The sequence below is a fragment of the Terrapene carolina genome, unplaced genomic scaffold (genome assembly GCF_002925995.2).
Source record: "Terrapene carolina triunguis isolate 2854851 unplaced genomic scaffold, T_m_triunguis-2.0 Scaffold17, whole genome shotgun sequence".
Classification (NCBI taxonomy): domain Eukaryota; kingdom Metazoa; phylum Chordata; order Testudines; family Emydidae; genus Terrapene; species Terrapene triunguis.
Genome location: NW_020664368.1, coordinates 4,857,727 through 4,882,329, shown reverse-complemented (window position 1 = coordinate 4,882,329; position 24,603 = coordinate 4,857,727). Strand labels below are relative to the sequence as shown.

The window sequence follows — 24,603 nt, the reverse complement described above, 5'->3', positions numbered from 1 at the left end:
CTATAATGCAATAGAAATTTACAAGTCATAGTAGGACAGATTGTCATATCCTTACTCCACATTTAGTCTCACTTACTTCAGTGGAACTACTCTTGGGTTACTGTTCAGTGGAGTAAGGGGATCACAATTTGACCCAGTGTGATTTCTTTTTAGATGAGTAATACATATATTAGTCATGCATGGGTGAGCATACACAACTGCAATATGTTCTAGTCAACTGTTTGTCATAATGGTTGATAGTAAAAATTGAAATGGTTTTATAAATGATAAATGAAATATGTTTCTGTTTAAAGAATCACAGTGGGAGAAACCTGAAGGATTTCAAGACAACTCTCGAAACTCACAAATGGTAATCAAATGTTATTTGTACTACTTCTTTGTTCTTACGGCTTTCTTTACAAAACTTTTTGCTGCCTAATTGACTTATCTCTCATGCATGTATTATTCATAATATTGAATTCAAACAACCTACATTTTGTGGATCTTAGAAAAATATATTGTAGCTTGAATACATAGAGCTGTGAAACCTACAGTTAAGGTTAAAACTCAGCTTTCATTACCAACTCCTGTTTTCAGTTGCAGATAAGTTTTTTAAAATTATTCTTTTGGAGTCAAACTTTTGATGCTGTGTTTCAGCCAAAAAAGCTGAATCTTTCTGTAAAAAATCAAGCAAATCCTGTTCCGCCTTTTGCAAATTAGTCAACACAGGAAAAAAATTATATGTTCACATTTTAAAATAATTCATAAGATTCTTTTGCTTGGAAATGGTTAATGTTTTAAACTTTTTACATGTGGCTAGTTCTCCTTTAGGAAACATTATTTGTAGGGTATACATGCAGTGTGTGTGTGTGTGTGTGTATACATGCACCCAAAAACTATGTTAAAAGAATGTTAATGTTGCAAAGTCAAGTACTCAAAAGTTAAGAAATGCCAGAATTAAGTTTGCCTGAGCAATTCCACCTATAAGCAATTTAAAATTTTGCTTGTTTCTTTTATGCAGATTAAATAACTTCTATTCGTTTTTTGAAACATTAATTGCAGTAAATCCTATGCAACTATGTAGTGTAGTATTTGTGGAACTCCACAGTGCTGCATATATGTGTTTCTTGCAGCTATATAGTTGCTCAGTTGTGTTTTTAATTCAGCTCCCTGATTTTAGAGTTAAGGTTTCAGCGTATCTAAGGTAGTGTTGCAGTTTATGGAGTTGATTCTGCAGCATTTTGCACGTTATTTTCTTGTTTAAACTACACTGAGGAAATTAAATGGGAAAACTAATAATAAATAATGTGTGTTAAGATTGCAAACAAAAGATAAGCAAACGAAGTAGGAAATTCTAAAAGCAATGGCGCCTTCCCCATGTTGTATGTATGCTGGATTACTAGTTAGGTTCAGAGATTCTCCTTGCTTTACAGCCAGCAGAAAGTTAACTTCCTGAAGAAAGAAGGAGAAAGAGCTTTGTGTAGCTCGAAAGCTTGTCTCTCTTTCACCAACAGAAGTTGGTCCAATAAAAGATATTACCTCACGTACTTTGTCTCTCTGTATGTCCATCAGCATTTATATATCTCTTAACTTATAGCTAAACTTCAGAAAGTTAACTTTCTGTTTAGACCTCACACAAACATACAGGGTGGAGTAATAAACCAGGGCTGTGTACTGAAGTTTAGCTACTATAGTGGTAAGAGCTATATAAATGCTGATAGATGTAGAGAGAGACAAGGTGGGTGAGGTAATATCTTTTATTGGACCAACTTCTGATGATGAGAGAGAGACAAGCTTTCGAGCTACACAGAGCTCTTCTTCCTTCTTCAGGTTAACCTCCTATCTAAAGAAGTTTTGTCTCACCCAGTCTGCAGTGTTTTCCACAAAGGCTGGTTGTGATCTTGTTTTCTTGAATGCATACGTGCTGTCCGTTAACTTCCGATGGGCAGGATGTGGGGGTGTCTTCTTTGCCTTCTACATATACCTCCAAAGTTCATCGTGGTACATGTGGCTTGTTTTTCCTGTGTGCTGCTTCCCTGTTGACTTCACATCTCTTTGATAACATTTAACTTTGTATGTAAGTGGACATCCATTGTGTTAGTATGCAATACTTAATTTACATCCCGACAGAGAGATATACATACACCTCTACCCCGATATAACGCGGCCCGATATAACACGAATTCGGATATAACGCGGTAAAGCAGCGCTCGGGGGGGGCGGGGCTGCGCACTCCGGTGGATCAAAGCAAGTTCGATATAACGCGGTTTCACCTATAACGCAGTAAGATTTTTTGGCTCCCGAGGACAGCGTTATATCGGGGTAGAGGTGTATCTTACCTCCTGGCTGGAGGACAACCTGTTTGTCACCTCTGCTGGTGAATAATGCCTTGCTACAGTCTTCAAAAACATATTTTGTGTGTCTGTGTGTGTTAGAGAAGTATTTTGTTTGTGTGAAGTCTGTATGTATAACTCCTTACATAGGTATCCGTACATACATTTCACAATGATGTTAATGACCAATGTGACTCCAGCTTTCATTCAAGATTCATATTCTTTGGTGAACCAGAATGTACATACCAGAATCAAGATATTCCTGTAACCCCCCTGACAGTTGGCATTAAGGGGTTCTTGGGTCATACCATGCTTAAAGTTAAGCATCTGCTTAAGTGCTCTGCTGGATCATGCCCAGAATGCATCGCATAGCTTTAATAGATCATGCTATAATAGAAAGGGCCAAGTTACGCCACAGGCTATTTTTTGTTGTCCGCTTTCTAGTTATGCACAGCAATTTTTCTTTTGTTTCCTCTTATGTAAACTAATGCACTGTAAAACCACAAAAATAAAACCTTGAGGAAACGTGTTCATAAGGGGCTGTTTTTCTTCTCTGAATCAACTGATTTCATTTCACCAGCATATATACGAAGATTTCTATATAGCAGGGGTCGGCAACCTTCGGCACGTGGCCCATCAGGGTAATCCGCTGGTGGGCCGCGAGACATTTTGTTTACGTTGACCGTCTGCAGGCACGGCCCCCCTCGTGGCCCGCCAGCGGATTACCCTGATGGGCCATGTGCCGAAGGTTGCCAACCCCTGCTATATATAGTATGTGCAAAAATGTTACAAAGCAAATCTTAATTTTTGATTGTCTTGACTTTTTAAAAAAATGCAGTCTAGCATTGCGTGAAGTCAAGACTGTTGTGTATGTGATTAATTATAATCCCACATTAATGTAAAAATAACATTGTGGGCTAGATCAGTGTGCAGCTTAAGGGAAATTTCAAAGGTTCATGTCCAGTATGCACTTCTTAAACAGTCATGACTTTGTTATTAATGCCGTGTGAAAATTAATATATTTTCCAAATAAGGAAATGCCTTAGTCCTCAGTGAGGACTATGTTCATGTCAAGTTTCAGTCTTCAGCCATTGTTGCTAAGCCCTGTGTTGGAAGGAAGGAAGACAAGTGTTGGCTTATTTTTGTTTTCAGTTTGGAGTAGGATTTGTTCAAGTTGTTTTTCTCCAACCCTCACAAAACTTTAAATCTGCTAGATGAATTTTTCTCAGACTTTCTGAGAACTTTTCTGTTAACTTTAGGTCAGAAACCAACTATGGAAAATGTCAACTCAAGCAGTAAAAACAACGAGGAGTCCTTGTGGCACCTTAGAGACTAACAAATAAATTTTAGTCTCTAAGGTGCCACAAGGACTCCTCATTGTTTTTGCTGATACAGACTAACACAACTACCCCTCTGAAACTCAAGCAGTGAATGTTTTGGAAAGCCACAAGCATGTGAAAATAATAATGGGTTAAGTTGTAATTTCAACTGTTTGGCAACCTTAACTACAGTGATTGCTACTGAGCATCCTATTTTTAAAAACTAACTATTTGTATATATGTGTGAAGTATGTGTACCTGTAGAGTGTCTGTGTGCATGTTTGCACATGTATTACTTTAAGTTATAAGGTCCCTATCTAACTCCTAGCAGAGTCAATGGGGAATTTTTCCAAAAACTTTAATATGAGTTGGAGCAGGCCCTAAAAATATCATAATTATCATGACTGGAAAGTACTGGAGGGCTGAATATCTTTATAGTTTGTCAGCAATTATTTGGTTAGTCATTAAAATTTATTCCACTAATTTACTTTCTGTGTGTTTTCATTAGACAGGAGTATGGGTGGAAGGAGTCAGTGAAGATGGTCAGACCTACTATTATAATACAGAGACAGGAGGTAAGCAACATAGTTTTCACAATTGAGCTCTGTCTTGAAAGAGATGGTTTTGTTTTGTTTTTTGTTTTTAATAAAACTTTCTTAGAACTATTTCAAACTTTTGAATCTTTTGAAAATGTAGTAATGGCTAAATTATTCCTGTTGCTTAATTCAGTGTTTCCCTCAGCTGAGAATCATCTGATGCTTTATGCTTTGTTAAACCACTCCTAGTTTTGTTGGCCTACAGGCAAACTGTTGCATAAAGATGAATGGTTTCTTCACCATCCTTGATGGCATGCAAACATAATAATTTCATATATGTCTACACATTCAGTTTGTAACTGTGAAGTATGGGTAGTCCATATACATAATTTTATTTAAAAAAATCTTTGTTTGGAAACCAAAGAGGGACAGGCTCTTGTTTTGTTAGGTTTTGTTTTGTTTTTTTGCTGTAACTTTAGTGCTACAATTGTTGTTGTTGTTGTTATTATTATTATTATTATTATTATTTATTTATTTATTTATTTATATTATAGAAGGGCCTAGGAGTCCCAGTCATGGACCAGTACCTCATTGTGCTAGATGCTGTACAAAAAACAGTCCCTGCCCCAAAGAGCTTACAATCTAAGTATAGGACTAGAGACAACAGATGGATACAGACAAACCGATGGGGGAGTATAAGGATACACTGAGACAATATTGGTCAACATGATAGGCTCTTGTCTCAGGATGCCAGCAACCTAGTTGTTGTCAAATTTTTTGCAGGCTTCCTGGCAAAATAGTTTGAAGGGGGATTTAGTTTTGTGGATGTTTGCGGGGAGATTCTCCCAAGCATGAGTGGCAGCATGGGAGAAAGCATGTGGGTGCTTGTTTTGAAAATGTAACAAGTGGGCAATGGAGGCTGGCATCTTGGGCCAATCAGAGGAAGGAGTCAATCGTTCGATACTGAATGAGAAATGATAGGAAGGGCGGGGATAGGTCGTGAAGGGCCTCGGAAGTGAAGACCAAATAGCTAAATTTGATTTGATAGAGAAGGAGAAGACAGTAGAGGGATGCAAAGAGAAGGGTGACATGGTCAGAGCAACAGGGTAGGGAAATGATCTTTGCAGCAGCATTCTGAATAGATATCAGTGAGACAAGATTGCGTTTGTCAAGGCCAGAGAAGATAATGATGGAGTAATTGATGAGACACAAGATCATGAGAGCCAGGCCGAGAGTGTTAGCTGTGTGGAAGGATAGGAAAGACCATATTTTAGAGATGTTATGTAGAAAGAATCTGCAAGACTTAGCACTCATGTGAGGACCTAGAGAGAGGTCCCAGTTGAAGATGATGCCTTGGTTATGGGCCCAAGTGACAGGTGGGATGGTGATGTTGTCCACAGTGATTGAGAAAGGAGTCGGAGGAAGGACTTGCAGGTGAAGATTAAGAGCTCTGTTTTAGCTATGTTGAGCTTGGGCTAAACCTCGATGAGGAGATGTCAGAGAGACTGGCTGAGATGTTAGTTTGGACAAAAGGGACAGGTCTGGAGTAGAGAGGAGGATCTGTGAATCATCCACACAGAGATGGTACTGAACTTGTGTGTGTGGATGAGATTACCGAGAGATACGGTATAGATAGAGAAGAGAAGGGAACTAAAGACAGAGCCTTGTGGAACTCCCACAGACAGTTGGAGGTCAGATGAGGAGGATCCTCCAAAGAACATACTAAAAGAATTATTGGGGAGGTAGGAGGAAAACCAGGAGAGGACAGAGTCACGGAAGCCAAGGGAGAAAAAGGTTTCAAGAAGATGATCATGGTAAACTGTATTTAAAGATGGCTGACAGGTCAAGGAGGATGAGGATGGAGTATGGTTCTGAGATTTGGCTAGGAAGAGGCCAGAGCAAAAGGTCAAAGAGTGGAAGCCAGATTGGCAAGGATCTAGGATGGAATTGGAGAAGAGGAGCTTGAGACAGCGATTGCAGATAGCATGTTCAATGAGTAGGGCTCTACCAAATTCACAGCCATGAGAAACGCATCACAGACTGTGAAATCTGGTCTCCCCCCTGAAATCTGATCTTTTGTGTGCTTTTACCCTATACTATACAGATTTCAGGGAGGAGACCAACGTTTCTCAAATTGGGGGTCCTGACCCAAAAGAGAGTTGCAAGGGGGTCGTGGTATTGCCACCTTTACTTCTACGCTGCCTTCAGCACTGGGTGGCCAGAGAGCGGCAGCTGTTGGCAGGATGCCCAGCTATGAAGGCATCGCCCTGCCAGCAGCAGCGCAGAAGTAAGGGTGGCAATACCATACCATGCCATCCTTACTTCTGCGCAGCTGCTGGAAGCAACTCTGCCTTCAGAGCTGGGCTCCTGGTCAGCAGCCACCTCTCTCCATTTGCTAGTTTTGAAGGCAGCGCCACCGCCTGCAGCAGCACAGAAGTAAGGGTAGCAGTACCGCAACTCCCCCTACAATAACCTTGCGACCCCTCCACAACTCCTCTTTGGGTCAGGACCCCTACAATTACAACACTGAAATTTCAGACTTAAATAGCTGAAATCATGAAATTTACGATTTTTAAAATCCTATGATCATGAAATTGACCAAAATGGACCATGAATTTGGTAGGGCCCTATCAATGAGCTTAGAAATGAAAGAAGAAGGGAGATGGGGCATTAGTTGGAGAGGCAAGTCTGGTCAAAGATGGGTTTTTTATAAGATAGAAGAGACTAAAGCATGTTTGTACGTGAGGGGAAAGAGCCAGAGGAGAGTCAGCGGTTAAGAAAAAAGTAAGGGGGGGGAATGAGAGTGGGCTGTCTTCACTGATACACTTTACATACTCTCTCTAGCAAGCTTAAATTTCCTAAAATAGAATATATACAATTTGGGAAATTATAGAGTAAGATTTAGATTTTAAAATAATCCAGCCAGTGAAAGAGAACCAATTTCCGCATTACTTCAGTAGTGGACTGAATTTGATATTTGACCAGTTATTTTATTATTGATCATACATGTATAATTATCTGACATGAGTGTAGGATCAAATAATAATAGCCTGGATTGTTTCCTCCTACAGAAATACCAGTGGGAGAGATATTGCAGAGATCCTCTAAGAGGGGGGAGGGATAGCTCAGTGGTTTGAGAACTGGCCTGCTAAACCCTGGGTTGTGAGTTCAGTCCTTAAGGGGGCCACTTAGGGATCTGGGGCAAAATCAGTACTTGGTCCTGGTAGTGAAGGCAGGGGGCTGGACTCAATGACCCTTCAGGGTCCCTTCCAGTTCTATGAGATAGGTATATCTCCATATTGTAGTAAGAGGAGGCCCCTATGTTGATATCACTCGGCTGCGTGCGTGTGTTCCCTCTGTGTGCTGCCCCAGCTCTGCGCAGATAGCTGACCCAACAGACCCGAAGAGAACCCCCAATAACCACAGAGTCTAGTAAGATGCAAAGTCACGTCGACTAGGTTTATTGCGACCTTGGACACAATTGCAGTTCCCCGTAGATTACTTAGTCTGCCGGGCATACTACGAGAAAGTGCCTCTTGGCAATGGACCCGGCTCAGTGGCGGGACTTTCCACTGCCCCCTCGGCCGGACAAAGACACCACCCCAGGGATACATTCTTATACACAGGTACAAACAAGTTACACATCACTCCTGATGTATTGAGGTGCAACCCCTCTACATAACAAGGTACAAGCCCTCTACGTAGTAAGGTGTCGGCTCTCACCTTGTACATGTTGGTTCGATCAAAACATCTCTATCCATCATTTTACCCTTTTGCCCCTGTCATTGGGATGGGTCGGCTTGTTCCTTGAGTGTGGAATGTACAAGTATGCGAATGTTCTGATATCTGGTGTTCAGTAGCTTTTAGGTATGTCTCTTTTTGCAGCATCAGCCCTTTCCTTGCCAGCTTCTGTGAGCAGGGCCTGCCTCTGGCTCACAGCTTAACTTTGCTTTATGTTACCAAAGTCTTGACCATTACTTTAGTTCAGGCCTTAGGCCTCATAGCAGGCCTCTGATACCAAGGTTTATATCTCAGAGCCTCCTCTTACTACACATATAACAGTTTTCCTTAATCTCTTTTCTTGCATAATGCAGCTTTCTGCACACCCCCTCAAAACGGCAACTGTTCTGTCTCTAAACCTTACTGATCTTTGGGACTCATAGTAGGACAGGACTGGCCATATGCAGATTCTCTGCTTTTGTCCCAACTGTGGGGTCCCTTTGTGCTCCCAGGCAGTATAGCTACAATCAAGCCATACTGTTACACTAATAAAATAATACCAACAGGATCTTATAAGAGAGATGAGGCAAAATGCCAGGTTTATTGTAAATACAGAGAGAGAGCGAGAAATCAAGATATGCAATTCAATATTATTTCACTCCCATTCCTTATTCATTCACACACTCATTCATACAAGTTCTGCAGAGTTGTTATAGTTACCAGCCTAGAGGTTGCTCATGGCAGAGTACTGCCAGGTAGCCTGCACACGAGGGTGGAGCCGAGTCCTTGTCAGATGCGCATCCGATGCTCCTGGAGGGTGGTTGCAGAACCAGACTCAAAGTCTTCAGTCTTTAGAGTCTGTTCTTATAGGATTTTGTCCTTATACAAGTCTATGGGAATTGCTTCATCCTGCTGATGTTTGTTTGAGCTGATTATCAATCAGCAGGTGGCACATCCCTAATGTCTGAGTGTTATCTTGTTCTTCGGAGTCTTCAGCCCTCCATTGGCGGGGGGGCACTTGGATGGATTCCGGCCTGCCCTTCGGGGTCATCCGGTTCTCTCTAGTCTGCGCATTCTTCGGCCAATCGAGACTGAAGTTGTAATTCTTAGGCTGGCACTTTCCTGACCATTCATTCTTTATCTAAATCAATTTATCCTTTATCTAAATCAAGCATCCATTCACATACATCCTCTATTTTAACATACATTTATCACTTATTACTTTACTATTTCTTACTTCTAGCAACTCTCAGGATGTTGCAAATCTACTTAAACTTTAGCATACATAGCAAACAAGTTAAAAGCCGTGTTCTGTTTTGAAGAACAATTACAGTTGTTTTTGCAAAGCCTTGTTTCCTTTTTGAGAACAGACTTTCTGTCTTAGGATGTGTTAACACAATTAGCAGTTTTTCCTTGCATGTTTCTCACAGAGAGGGAGAGACACAGAAATGGAAAAAGCAAGAGGCCTAAGCTGTGGGGAATTCAATTGAATTCAATCTTACCCCTTATCTCTCTTGGCCTCAGACTTGTTATACACATACACTTTATGGTTCTAATACAGAAATTCCCTGATATGGTCCAACAGTACTGCCATTAAGCTGTTCTTAGAACTCCACCTTAAAAGGCAATCCCCAAGTCCAGAGAGAAGGATAGAGTGTAAAGATAATGCAGCATCATGCTGCATTAACTTTGTGCAAGATTCCCTATGGAGATGTGCTCCCCCTTCAGCCTACTTACGTCCAAGCCAGACTCTTCATGAGGTCCAGGCTGCAAATGATAAGGTAAACAGTACCAGAGAGCAGCTGAGCCCCGCCTTATGCAGGATCATGTAGCACCTTACTGTAAAGGTGCAGGGACTAGAACCTGGGTCTGCAGAGCGTGGGACAGCTGACATTTCCACAGTGCCATTGGGAGGCCATGGAGAGACACAGCTAGGGAGTGCTGTGAAGAATAGGCTCTGTAGGAAGTACTCCCAAGGAAGCCAGAGTGACAGTGCCGTGCGACCCTCTGATTGGCTGAGCAGCCTAGTTAACCCTGGAGGGTGCCCTAGCAAATTGTCTAGGCAACAACACAAACTTTGGGCATGTTGCAACTGATCTCCAGCCTCCGACCCCAGCTTGACTCTGACCCTGACTCTGGCCTCCTGACTCTAGCCTGGTACTTCCCTGATCTTGGTCTCTGACCTCAGCCTGACTCTGACCTCAATTCTTGCTTATTGAACCCGGCTCTTGCAATTCCTTCGACCTCTGCTCACTGACTACTGTCCCTGATGTGTGGACACCAGCCCCGCTGTGACCGCTAGTGCAGACCACCTATGCCCTGGTCCCTTACAGTTTGCCCAGACCCGCTTCCGACCCCCTTTGCGGGAGCCCCTTAACAGGATATGGAAGGGACGGGTCTACCATCTCCCACTAGACCCCATGGGGTACTACATCTGCAGGAGCGGGTCGTGCAACTCCAAACCAAGAACCATCTGCTCCATTCCCAAGTGGCACAGCTCCTAGTGGAAAATTAGACACTCCGCGAGCTGCTACTACAGTCCCAGGAAGAGAGATCTGTGCTCCAGGCTTGGGTTGGGTCACTGCCCTCTGAACAGCGTCCTGCAGTACGACTACCCAAATGTTTTGATGGAAACCACCAGAGGTTCAGGGGGTGCCTGAACCAATTTTCTCTCTTTTTTTCCACCGGCCAGGCCAGGGTGGGACTAGTGATCAGTTTGCTAGCTGGAGAAGCACCGGATTGGGCCTCCCCCATGCTGGAGCAGGACAGCCAGGTGTTAACAGACTGGAACACCTTCCTGTGAGCATTTTCTGCACATTTGATGACCCTCATCGCACTCACCCAGTAGAAGCCACACTACGAAGGCTCCAGCAAGAGCAAGGGCCAGCTGCCTCATATGCTGCCTAGTTCCGTCACTTCATGGCTGACATTGAGTAGAATGAGGCAGCCCAAATTCTGCATTTTCGGTGTGGCCGTAGTGAGGAGGTAAAGGATAAGCTAACCCACGTTGAGACCCCAACCCACTTTGATGCTTTTACTGAGCTCTTTCTCCGCATCAACAACCGGCTGTGTGAGCGAAAGGAAGAGAGGAGGGGCACCCTGCCACCACTTTGCTCACACCCGAAACCCCAGGGCCCAACTGTGAACTGATGCAGGTTGATCTAGGTCACCGATGCTTGACCCTCGGAAGAAAAGAAATGATGACTGCACAGTAACCTATGCATTTATTGTGAAGCACGAGGACATGCCGTCGCCTCTTGTCCATTGTGGACCTCAACCCGCAAGGAATTGGGAAATGAGCGAGCCCAGGCCCTATGGTGGGGGAGAGGCAGCCTGGGCACCACCAGGGCTCTATGTTCTGGAACTACTCCCCAGTCCTCAAGAGAAACTTGATCCAGGACACGCAGGTCCTCCCCACACTTCCAAGTATGAGTAAAGTTACGTACCATGAATGAGGCCAAACTGATTCCCCCTTAGTGGGACCTGATTGATTCCAGGGCTACCAATAACATCACAGATGCTAAAGCTGCTTGAGCACTACAAATCCCCCCCTCTGATTAAAGCCTACATCAGTCCTTGTAGAGGCAATAGATGGATACATCCTGTCCTCAGGACCAGTAATGCAGGAAACAGAACCCCTAAAGGCTGTAATCCTGGCCCTTTGGGAAGTGCTACAGTTCAATATGATCCATTCTCTACACTGCCTCCTAATTCTTGGAATTACCTGGCTGGAGCAGCACGACTCTTGCATCTCCTGGAGAGAAAAAAGGGTCTGCTTTCCCTTGGAATACTGCTGAAGGGTCTGCCTGTGTGCAGCTGGCTTCAAGCCTCCAGTCTCCGTTTCCTGTAGCCAATTGGAAACGACAGAACCTGTGGGGGAACGCAAGATGGTGGCAGCTAACCGGAAGGAGTCACTCCCAAGCTTGAGTCCCCATCTCCCTGAAGAGTATTGGGATTATGCAGACATTTTTTAAAAGAAAAATGTAGACACGCTACCTGTGCACCAAGACTACATAGACCTGCAGCCTGGGGCAAAGATCCCTTACGAACATATTTATGCGATGTCCAAACCAGAACTGGCAGCCCTTCGTGTGTGCGTCCAGGAAAACATGGACAAGGGCTTCATCTAGCACTTCACCTCCCCAGCAGGGGCTTCAGTCCTTTTCATTAAGAAAAAAGACAGAATGCTAAGCCTTTCTGTAGGCTATCGGGCCCTAAACCAGGTGATGGTCCAAAACCTGTATCCTCTGCCCTTAATATCAGAGTTACTAGATCATGTGTGGTCTGCCAGAATTTTTACCAAACTGGACTTCTGGGGTGCTTACAACCTAGTGCGCATCAGGGTAGGAGATGAATGGAAGACTGCCTTTCAAACCCCACTATGGGCACTTCAAATATTTAGTAATGCCATTCAGGCTGACAAATGCTCCTTCAACCTTTCAACACTTCACGAACAACATATTTTGAGACATCCTGGACCAGTATGTAATCATCCATCTCAATGACATACTTGTGTTTTCAGATAATCCTGAGCAGATTTGTTACCACATTCATTCCATCCTGAAGAGACTACAGAAGCCTGGCCTTTTTGTGACATTGGAAAAATGTACCTTTGACCAGTCCTCCACAGAATCCTTTCCCCAGAAGGAGTCAGGATGGACCCTCGGAAGGTAAAGGCCATCCGCAACTGGGCAGTGCCCTATTCCCTCCGGGAGTTACAGTTCTTCTGGGCTTTGCAAATTTTGCCAATTGTTCATTACAGGTTTCTCAAGGTAAATAGCCCCAGTAGCCAACCTACTCTGCAAGGCCATCAAATTTGTTTGGACACGTGAAGCTCGCCATGCTTTTGAACAGCTCAAGGCTGCTTTCACCACTGCTCTGCTTCTAACACACCCAGACTCGGCCCAGGCATTCATAGTGGAAGCCATGCCTCCAATGTAACCATCAAGGCCATACTGTCTCAGAGGCATGGTCCACAGCACGTGTTGCACCCCTGCACCAACTACTCCTGAAAACTCACCCCCTGAAGAATGGAATGATAAGATAATAAATAAGGAACTGCTCACAATTAAATTAGTCTTGGAATTCTGGCACCATCACCTCGAGGGAGCGCGACACCCAGTGCAAGTCTTTTCCGACCTTAAGAACCTGGAATATCTGTGGAAGGCTCAAGCCTTGAACCAAAGATAGCTCAGGTGGGCATTATTTTTCTCTCAGATCAATTTCATTATCACCTATCACCTGGGAATCCGAAATGGGACGGCCAGTCCCCTATCCCAAAAGGGGAATACTACCAATAGGGCGAGGGGCCTAATCAAAAACCACGCCATCTCCTGAAAACGCTCAAATTCCTTAGTGCACAATACACCAATAGCAGTTTTAATTGCACTGTTAAACAATATTAGAATACCATTTATTTAAATTTTTTGGGTTTTCTATACTTTCAAATATAGGGTTAGGGCTGGGGGCTCTGGGCTACAGCCCAGCTCAGGGCTTCAGCCCCCCCGGGGGCACGGGGCTCAGGAATTCAACCCCTGGGGTCTCAACACTTCAGCCCCTCTCGGGGCACGGTGCGGGGCTTCAGCCCAGTTTGGGGCTCGGAACTTCAGCTGTTCTCGCTGTGCTCCAGCCCCCTTGCCACCAGGGAAACTGCAGGCTGGAGCTGCTTCAGCCCCTCCGCTGTCCATGGAGCTGTGGGCTGAGGCTTCAAATCTCCCTGCCCTGATGCCTTCTGCCCCGCCCACAGGCATGTGATTAACACATTCAAAAAATTAACTCGTGAATTTTGCTTTCAGTTAATCACAGCCATTAACTGCGATTAATTGACAGCGCTAGTTGCTGACTTTCCAAAGTGCTGGGGGGTGCTCAACCTCTGGCTCTGTCCCAGACCCCACCCCAACTCCACCCCTTCCCCCAAGGCCCACCCCCACCTCACCTCTTCCCGCCCAGTTCCTCACCCTCCCCCGAGCATGCCATGTCCTCACTCTTCCCCTCTTCCCTCCAGAGCCTCCTGCCTGCATGCAGTGAAACAGCTGTTCGTGGTGGGCGGGAGGCATTGGAGGGGGGGAGGTGCTGATCCGTGGGGCCTGCTGGTGGGCAGGAGGCACTCTGGGGGGTGGGGGAAAGCTGATAGGGCGGCTGCTGGTGGGTGCTCAGAAGCCACCATTTTTTCCCTGTGAGTGCTTCAGCCCTGGAGCACCCACGGAGTCGGCGCCTATGCTGGTTTGAATCTTTAACAGAGAACTTTTTTCCTTGGGTGTCAGAATTTTGAGTTAAATACCTGGAAACAAAGAGGTTTAAGCAATCTAACTTAAAAACCCTTCTTCACCTGCAAAAAAATTGAACTGTGTCCTTTTTTTGATTCGTTATGATGTATGAAGAAGACTTGAAAGGATGGCTTTATTTCTTTATTTGTTGTTGTTTTTCATCCATATTAGAAATTCAGCATTTGTCTAGGCTTGAAAAGATTCTAGGATGGAGAACTAGTGAAATAATGCCAAAAGACCCAAAAGAAAGAAAGTTAAGCTACTGAGAAGGAAAGTGATTTTAGTCAATTTCTTGTAAAAACTCTTTGCTTTTTGTTCGTTTGTTTAACACCTATTTAACTGTAATAACTAATCAACATTTTGGAGAAATGAATTCTTTCTAAATGATTAAAGAACCTGCCCTTCACTTAAGTCTTCAGAGCATAGAATAAACATCTGAGACTACTGACATGTTCTCCCGAAAAAAAAACAGGGAAAATCAGACTTGGCAGTCTTGATATTTCTAAGGAAGCAGAAAAATAACTCTTCTCAGCATATGTAGCATAAATATGCAAAAAGATGGGTTTTGGTTTGGGGTTTTTGTAGATTTGTTTGCAGGTCATGTGTCAGTGCTCTCTTTTAAACTCCAGTTTGTATTTTATAATTTGTATTTTAAATTACTTTTGACAGTTCTACATAGTTGTGTAAGCTGCATGAACAACTTCTTTGTAACTATTTTGCTTGGTATTATTTTATACCTGTTGGATTTTGAGTTACCATTCATTGTGACCACCAGACAAATATTTGTGGTTTTAATTTTCAGTGCAATTTAACTCTGTTGGAGTACATATCCTCTTAGTTAACCCTGTGTTCTAAAGAAGGGACAATTGTCAACAAAAACTCTGTTTTGTTGTTAACAGCTTTGAAGGCCACTAGATGTCAGTACAACACACCTAAATAAGAAAGCTTTTGCTCTTTGAAGATAATAAATCTTAGAAGTGCATTTGTTAAATGTTTTTAATTAATATGTCTAAAATGTGAAAATAATGTCAAAAGTATGATAGTTTTTATTAATTTGAGTGTTCCTTTAAAATAATTTTTTGAGCGTCAGTGTACTTTCCAGTGTTATAAAACTGATTTGGCTAGTCAAATAGAATCTGTCTATGCAAACTCTTCAACTAATTGTTGACTCTTCAAATGAATGCTGGAAATTACTTGGTTTTTAACTTAATAGTGGAACATTTTATTAAAATCAGTGCATTAAAGGCAATTAAGTGATGACATTGGGATTTTCAATATGTGGATACATCCATCACACCATCTCACTCAACATGTTTACTGGAACATCATTGTTTAATTCAAGATAAGGTCATGTCCCTCAGCTGTTTGAGGGACTTCCAATAAATCAGGCTTGGATATGTAAACGCTGCTTTTTAATTAAAGAGCCTTAGTTCTACTGTATTCTACTGAGTCAGCTAGCACTGAGGAAACTGATAGACTTTCAGTCTGTAAATAGGGATGCTGGCTTTAAAATCTGTGCGGAGGGCTGGGACACCATATCTGAATATGTTAGAATAATCAATGCAAGAGATGGCCAATGCATGGTCAAAGGTATTTTTGTAGTGGGGAACAGTGTGGGTTATAGGTGTGTTAATTATGTTCACAGTTACATGCCAAAGAATCCTAATCCATTATTAGGGTTGTTATAGTTAAATTATCCAATCTGAAAAGAGAACTAATGGTATGAAAAGCAAATGTATAGTAGGTTGGACAGGTTTAATTGAAGTATTTCTACTTTAAAGAAAAGATCAAATGCATAGTAGAGGACAGGATACAGCAAGTCTTTTCATAAGTTGAGTGGAACTGTCATGAAACTTGTGTTTAAAAATAAAATATTGAAAAAGTAATTTTGAGAAGTCTAGAAAGAAAACATGAGGAAAAAAAGAAAAGTGGAAGGGCTTATGCTAAATTCTTTACTGTATTTTTCACATGGAGCATATGGTACTGCTTAAGGTTAATGTTGTCAAAGTGGAACTGATGTAAGGCCAGAATTAAAACATGAATAATATGACTGTCCAAATATGTTGAACAGTATCAACGTGGGAGAAGCCTCATGGTTTTGTTTCATCTTCATATGAGAGCAATAAAGATGACAATCATCCTGAAGAACACACCACAGCGGATTCAAAGGGATCTGAATCAGATGCTGAGAAGGATGGTAATAAAAGTGAAGTACAAAAGCCAGAAACAAACTTAAAGGTAAGTTTTTTTTCCCGTCAGATTTACTTTATGTACAATATTAATGTTCCGGAATAACGTGATTTCATCTTTCTGGGTGGCTATATTGATTGTAGTTAGGTTAAACCTGGTTGACGTTGATAAGAATTAGCACTTTATAGTGCTTGAAAAGCAAAATAAATAACTGTTAATCTATAGGAACATCAGCAGCACTGTTACACCATGGAAGATAGACTCCTCAATATGGGTGGCTTGGATGTAGCTAGAGGTGCTCATGGTTTCCAAGGAAGGGCATTGGCATCCCCATTAGATGATCCTCAGATTGATATTGACTTCAATATGTGGCTATAATTTTTGGCCCATATTCTTCAAAGGTATCTGTTTACAGTGGGACACCACAAGGTCATGGCCGTTGTCTGAAAATTTGACACACAGGCTTTCCTATTAATTGTCCGTCAAGACCAATGGTAGGATAAAAGTAATGTCAAAACTAGATACTATGTCTTCATATTAAAGTTCACAATAAAGGCTGTAATTTTAGGTATGGGTAGATAAAAATTTTCCAGTGCCTTTTATTTTGAGTCCAGAAACAGTAACTTGGGCTTCCAAAGATAGTGTTTTCATTTAAAGTGTGAAAATACCCAGATACAAATGCTTTAAGGTATTATTCCAATTTTCTTCCCCGCTGTGTACGAAACTAGTCAAAGTTCTACCAAATGTTATCCATAAGAAAGTGTGCAAAGAATATTTAATTAAAAAAAGAATTAAAAGTTAAATATATGTGATAGAGCTTTGTTTTGTAAATGTGTATGTGGTACTCCACTCATTTTCAGCTGTGTGAGACGGGACCTTTTAACTATAGCTTGTTCTAATGATTGTTCTTCTTATGCATGTATTGAATGACTGTCTCTTTCTGAATGGAGTAAGAAGCTTGTGGAGAAAAATAGTAAAATTCTACTAAAATATTGTTTCTTTATTGCTTTTGGTTTTCCTTGGTTGAAAAATATAAATAATAGATGTGAAAAAGAGCAATATTCTGTTGTTTCATTTAGGCATTTTTGCTGAAGGTGAGTTTTTTTTCTTCCTTAGATGAAAAGAGACAGCGATGAAGAAACAGAGGAAGAGAAGCCCCCCAAAGTTAAAAAGATAAGCCCTTATGGAGAGTGGCAGGAAGTTAAACAAGAAACTGATGTTGCTCAGGATGAGGCCCCGTCAGTTCCACAAGTTACCTCCCACAATGTATCTAAAAAGACAAACCCTTATGGAAACTGGGAGACAGTTACAGAAAAGGAAGACCCATAGTAAGTGTCCATTTACCATAAGTATTTATAAGAGGTCTATCACCTTGCTGTTCCAGAGGCCCTATCTATAGGGCCAAAACCTGCATTCCTCACTTAGGCAATATTAATACTCAAGTCAGTTGGAGTTTAGCCTGAGTAAAGATTTAAGGGTTTTACCCATGGTGATTATTTAAAAAGTAGTTTTCATTCTTTTTTAATGCTGAAGTTCATTATAATCACAGGGTAAACTTCACAAATTGCTGGTGATGGTTGTTTTCAATGGATTTAGCATTCAGATGCCATGGGCCAGATTTTTAAGTGTAGTTTTGTAGGCCCCATTCTGGGTGTGAATGCAAATTGGCATGCATACAATTTTTTCACCTTTAAAAATTTGGCTCTGTATATATTTTTCCAAAAATTCAGTAATATTTGATCAGAGAAGCAGATGATGCTTGTTGAACTCTCTCTCTATGTAAAAATTATAGGCTAAATCCTGCCCACATATTGCTACATATCTAGTAAAATCAGGTATTCTGCTTGCTTACACATTCATTAGATTAAACATGACCATGTGGTCTCATGTCTTGGAGGACATGGTAGAGCCTTCCCATGTTGCTTCTCTACAGGCAGCTAGAAATGGAGCTTGATCTTTTCAGATAGCTGTTATTGTTTGAGAGTTTCCCATATGATCTTTTCATAAATTAATTAAAATAATGCATTTTACTAGAGTAAAAATAGTCACTTATTATTAGTATAAAAATATCTTTCACTGTTAACAGTAAAAATATTTACTAGTTGCTACAAATTGCTTGTGTTATCCTCAAAAATATGGGAAGTTGGTACTTAGAGCAAGGCAATTGGGAGTCAAGACTCTTGGGTTCCGTTTCTGATTCTACCCGAAACTCGCTGGTTACCTTGTGGCAAGTCACTAAACCTCTTTGTGCTTAATTTTCCCTCACTGTAAAAGGGGGATAACACTTTCATGTCTCAGAAAGGTTAATTAATAAGGATGCGTGGATCCTTAGGTAAATGCAAAGTTGTACCATCGTTGGACCGTCTTATTGTTCAGTGTTTACACAACACCTAGTGGGATCTGGTCCATGAGTAGGACTCCTAAGCACTACAGTAATGCAAATAATAATAATAACAAATTCAACATTCCATAGGTAAGAATCATAGTATAATGTCACTTGTTCAGCTCAGTATAGTTAAGGCTGCCACTTTTCCCTTATTTCTTAAGCTTTCATGTAAGATGGTTGTCTGTGGACAAAAGAGACTTTGCTCAGTTGCATGGGGAAGACATGCCCTTCGTTGTCCTTTCTTCAAGAACTTCTGCGATGCAAGTCTTCTTTGTCTTGGTGGCAATTTAGCAAATTCTAATAAAAATGTTTATTCTTTTGTGGGTTCTCAGGTGCAGGCTGGGTTACCTGTGGTTCTAGTATAATGGAAGTGGGGAACAATGGCAAAAGGCACTCTCATACTCCAGAGGTGAGAGATGACTTTTGATTACAGGAAGGACGCAGTCACATCTTCCATTCATGGAGTGAGATGCTAGACTTATCGTGAGAGGTTTTCAGTTTAACCCACAAACATTAATTAATATTTAGATTATGGTAGCACAGAGCCTTGATCAGAATTAGAGCCCCATTAGCTTACCCACTGTAGAAACAAAGTGATAGAGCTCTGCGTGGATAAAAAAAGGTGTATCTGTATCCGATCCACGATCCGCAAAAATTGTCTGTGGATATCTGCATATATCTGCGGATTTTCAGGGCTCTAAAAAGCTCCACAGGTCACTGCACAGCAGTGACACAGGGCTGTGTCAAACCCCCGACCACCCCACCCCCCAGCCCCACTTCTCACCAAAGACCTCCTGTCCTCCCGCCTGCTCCTCCCCTGCTGTACCTCCTTCCTCGCTCCGGGCAGGGAGGCTACAATTCTGGATCCTTCTATGCAGTGCTGCCATCCCTGTGAGGGGCTCGGACACCCCTACGCAGTTGCAGTGGCTCTAATGCACGTAGCCATTGCCGCCTGCTCATTTAAAGAACAACCACACCTTCAAAACGGCGCTTGGCTCACTCCCTTCTGGGAGCTGTAGTTTACCTCCTCCCTCCGAGCAAGCTGGGGACTACAACTGCCAGAATGCCCAGCACGCTGCTGCGTGATTCAGAGAGCCAAGTTGGAGCCTGCAGGCTGGGTGACACCCGCAGTGTTCGGGTGTTTCCATGCTACAGAGCCTTGTGCGGATACAAATTTTGTATCCGCATCCGCGCTGCAATACACAATAATGGTCTGTGGATACAAAACGGATACCCATGGATTTACAGGGCTCTAGTGGTAGAGACCATCTGTTCCCTGAATAGCTTATAATTGAAGTTCATTTCAGGGACTTTAAAGGATTTTTTTTTTTTAAAGTTCCCAAAGTCAGTTGTAATATATATTTGATGACTATATATATATTGTCACATGCTGGGGTGCAATCCAGCCCAGTGAGGGGTTGTGTCATCCCCTGCCCTGCAACCTTGGGTGCTTCACAATGCCTTGCTATTGCAGCTCCCAGTCAGGACTACTCACAAACAACCATGCAGGTCACACCCTGAGTGTCTGTTTACCTGCAGCCCTGGTCCAGCAACTCTGATCCCAGCAGCCTGTCAGCAACACTCTGGCTTCCACCACCCAACACACTCCCAGTTCCGAATTTTCCCAAAAAACTGAGTTCTGCACTGTTCAGCCATTTCCTGGACAGTTCCGATATAAAGGTCCGTTGTCCCTGCAAAAGGTCAATATTCAACAGTTTGCTACTTTACCTGGAGTTACCAAACATTCAGTTTAAACAGAGCACAGGATTAGTTTAGATTAAAAATAAAACAAGTTCATTTAACTACAGAGAGAGAGAGATTTTAAGTGAGTACAAATATATGGTATTAAAGTCGAAAATGGTTACAAGAGAAATAGATAAAATGCTTTCTCTTAGCTAAAACTTAATAAGCTAGACTTGGTTCAAGGCAAAATCCTTACCACGTGTTCCCAGCAATCGGGCTGACCAAATTCCCAGGTCAGGATCTCCTCCGAAAGCCAAAGGGCTGGTTCCTTTGTCTTCTTAGGTAAAAGAGAGAGAAAGATAGCTTGAGTTTTTCTGCCCTTTTCTTTTATAATCCAGTTAACCTTTGAAGTGGATTCTTCTGATGGTTATTACTCAAAGCAAAGTTATTCAAACTGTAAAGAAGGCAACATGGAGTCTGGTGGTGAAGGAGGCGCCTTCTCACGTGTTTGGTGAAATGTAACTTTGCTTTGCCTCCTGCCATCTCTTCTCCCTGCTGTCTTGAGGACCCTGTTTACTACTTATATGTACATTGAGGTCAACACACAGTTCTGCGTTCAGTATACTTGTGCCTAGGCAGAGCTGTGTGGTTTTGAACATACGTGAAGAACATCATACAGGGATATTTCATAACTTTATATATACTGTTGCTACATACATTTCACCATGATATTATTGACCAGTGAGTTATTCGTTTTCAAATGATGCCTCACAAGATGTATTTTGTACAAAGATTATTATAATAGTGTGTAGGGTGTGAATATATGTGGCTAAACCACTGTGTGTTAGAATATATCAATCTTCAGGAGCACAGGCTTTTAGTGTGGTGGAGATTAGTCTAAAGCAGGTACAAAATATTCTGTATTTCCCTCCTTTCTTCATTAACCCTCAATCCAATTAATGGATCTGAGCAAAATTACTTCAAAAGTTCTTTTTAACCCCGTTATGATAGAGCCCATGGAATAAAGTGACTCTTTTAATTTATTTTTTTAATGTAATGACATTTATTCATTTATTTGTTTGTTTGTTTATTTGGTTAGGTGACATGACGTGACGTGACTTCTGCAGTGGCTGGTGTGGCTGACCTGGGGGCCAGCCGCTCAGGCGGTCCCGGGGACATCCACATCAGCTACTGCTGAAGTGGCTCCACAGCCAGCCGCAATGGCACTGCTGGAGCCGCAACTGGCTGTGCAGCTGGCCCTGGGGACCACCTGAGCAGCGGTCCTGGGGGCAACAGGAGCAGTGACAGGTGGGCGGTCCCAGGGGCAGCCAGAGCAGCTGCTGCTCAGTGGCCCCCAGCAGTTGGTGCTGCTGAACCTCGGGCCCCCGTCCCCAGAGCAGCCCCCCCACTCCCTAGAGCAGCGGCCCACCCCTACCCACCAGAGAAGCACGCCCGCACCCTAGCTAAGATTTAGTCAGGGGTATATAGTACAAGTCATGGACAGGTCATAGGCCATGAATTTTTGTTTATTGCCCATGACCTGTCCACGACTTTTACTAAAAATACCCAGGACTAAATCATAGCCTGATTTATTATGGATATAGCATCTCTGAGGCTGCACAGCAGGAAAACTGTACCAAACAAATTACAGATTTTTTGCCTCCAAGGGCTTACCGTTTAGTGGGAAAAGCTGGAACTGTGTGGAACAATACAGAAACAATGGCAGCTGATGACTGTAACTCAAACCTTATATTTCTTAGTTGTTAGGTTTAAGGTCTTATCCTGAGGACTGCTGGCTACCTGCAGCTCTGGTTGACTTCAGTGGTGGGTGTAGCTGCTTAGCCCCTGTTCAAAGTCAAGCTCATGTGACCTGATCCTGTGTGCTTTGGCAAAACTCCCTAATCATGTACCAAAAGATTGTTCCCTTAGATGTTGACCCTGCAAACACTTACGCACCTGCTTAACTTTACACATGAGTAGCAATAATGGCTATTATAGGACTTACATGAGCAAAATGCTTACATGCTTGAGTGTTTGCAGGATAGGGGCCCTAGTTTGCTATTTGTCAGCTCACCCAAGGCAAATACAGTATTTATTTTAATGCCAGATTATCATGGTCATGATGAGGATGGGCAAGTAAACTTGTGCCAGGGTTATAAAATTTCCTAACAATTTTGTCGGGCCGCTATGAAAATAAAAGTGCTATTTGCCGTCTGTGGTGCCGTTCTTGTCATCTAGCAGTTGTTGTTTTTTTACCTCCTCTCCTAGTGAAAAAGTGGACTTAGAGCTTCCCAGTACAGAGAGTGACTATCTCCCTCTGCCAGTGCTCCAGGTTCCAGAGGATGCAAAAATGATATTTAAAGAAAAAACAGTCACCTCCCTTGGAGACCTGACAGAAGAGGTTCCGATCTTCAAAAAGAGAAAATTTGAAAATGGAAAATCTAGAAATTTACGACAAAGACCAACTGATCAGTAATAAATTAACAAAGCATTTTAGATGCTGTTTAAACGAGAGAGGGTCAAAAGTTACTATTTTAAACAAGCTTTTTTTAAAGAAAATGTTGGTTAGAAATTAAGAATTTATAGTTATTCAAAAATGTATTGAATGTGGATTGTAATAAATTTTTTATTTTTATGTTAATGTGATTATATTTTGTTTTCTGAATGGATAATTGCACAATTTATGCAGTGTTGTAAATACATTTATTTTTTATTTTAACCCTGTTATCTGATTTCAGTTTGCTCAATGTGTGCTACTTAAAATACAATATAATATATAAGATTTTGACTACTCTCCTAGGTATATGGGAATACATCAATGCATAACTTGGAAAAATATGGTACAGAGCATGTGTGTGAACACAAGGAGTGGATAAGCGGCAGTCCACTGGTACCCATGTACTAGAAAGTAGAATTAAGACCCAATATGATATAAGCAGAGTGGCCTTCCAGCAAACAAGCTTTGATTTAATAGTTACAAAATTGAAGGTGATGCAAGTGCAACCCACTCCAAGCATAATTTGAGATTTTCAAAGCCAAGGTAGGGGAGTGAGCCACACAGATCCCATTTATTACAAAAGCGAGTTTTGAAACTTTTGAAAATCTCAGCCAAGTGTTCTAACTTAGGTTCATGGAAAGCAATACTGTACATACATGATAAATATATTGCAAGTATACAGAGATTCAAACCTTGTTCTGATTAATCTGTTTTTCACAATACCATGATAAGTACCACCTCTGTGTCACACGTATTTCTATGATATCTTCCCCATTGTGTTTTTTACTGTATATTTGTGTGTCCATGATTTTTCCTCCAGTTACACATTTATTTTCTTTCTTCTCTCCATATTTTCTTTGTCTGTTTCCTTGTAAGTCAGGAATGGTCACACACTAGTTTCATGAACAAGTCCTTCAAAGTTGGAGTCATGCTCCAATGCAAGACACTATTTTAGTGGCTGTTGCTTGTGTGAAATGTTCAGATGAGTGCACTGCCTAGCTACACAGTGCTAGATTACTGATCATAGAATCTGGTAGAGCCCAAGTGTATAGTGATCCCAACGTGTGGACGTATGTCAGGAGAGGAAAACAGAAGGATGATAGACATAGTTGATTGCAGGGCTGTCACAGAAAGCTGCAGCTTGAAGTCCATGACGTAAATGATTAAACACTTTCTTAAGGTTAGTGTCCTAAAATTCACAAATTGAGTTGATTTCTATTTTTTCAGATGATAGAGTGGTCTGTGTTTAGCATCATCAAAGGTCCATGGACTGCAAAAGATGTCAAGTATCAGGGGGGTAGCATGTTAGTCTGTATCCACAAAAACAACAAGGAGTCCGGTGGCACCTTAAAGACTAACAGATTTATTTAGGCTTAAGCTTTCATGGGTAAAAAACCTCACTTCTCCAGATGCATGGAGTGAAAGATACAGATGCAGACATTATATAATGACACATGAAGAGAAGGGAGTACCTCACAAGTGGAGAACCAGTGTTGACAGGGCCAATTCGATCAGGGTGGATGTAGTCCACTCCCAATAATAGATGAGGAGGTGTCAATTCCAGGAGAGGCAAAGCTGTTTTTGTAATGAGCCAGCCACTCCCAGTCCCTATTCAAGCCTAAATTAATGGTGTTAAATTTGCAAATGAATTTTAGTTCTGCTGTTTCTCTTTGAAGTCTGTTTCTGAAGTTTTT

General features: G+C 42.0%; 1 protein-coding gene across 1 annotated transcript in view; it reads left to right on the top strand.

Moving 5' to 3' along the window:
• Positions 1-23,942, top strand: part of LOC113406059 (WW domain-binding protein 4-like) — a 126,404-nt gene extending 102,462 nt beyond the window's left edge. Inside the window, exons 2-6 of the mRNA XM_026648305.2 lie at positions 294-349; positions 4,140-4,206; positions 16,225-16,391; positions 17,460-17,671; positions 22,681-23,942. Of these exons, the coding sequence (XP_026504090.2) occupies positions 294-349; positions 4,140-4,206; positions 16,225-16,391; positions 17,460-17,671; positions 22,681-22,888 (710 nt within the window). The 3' untranslated portion in view covers positions 22,889-23,942. The remainder of the gene's footprint in view (positions 1-293; positions 350-4,139; positions 4,207-16,224; positions 16,392-17,459; positions 17,672-22,680) is intronic.
• Positions 23,943-24,603: the final 661 nt, after the last annotated feature.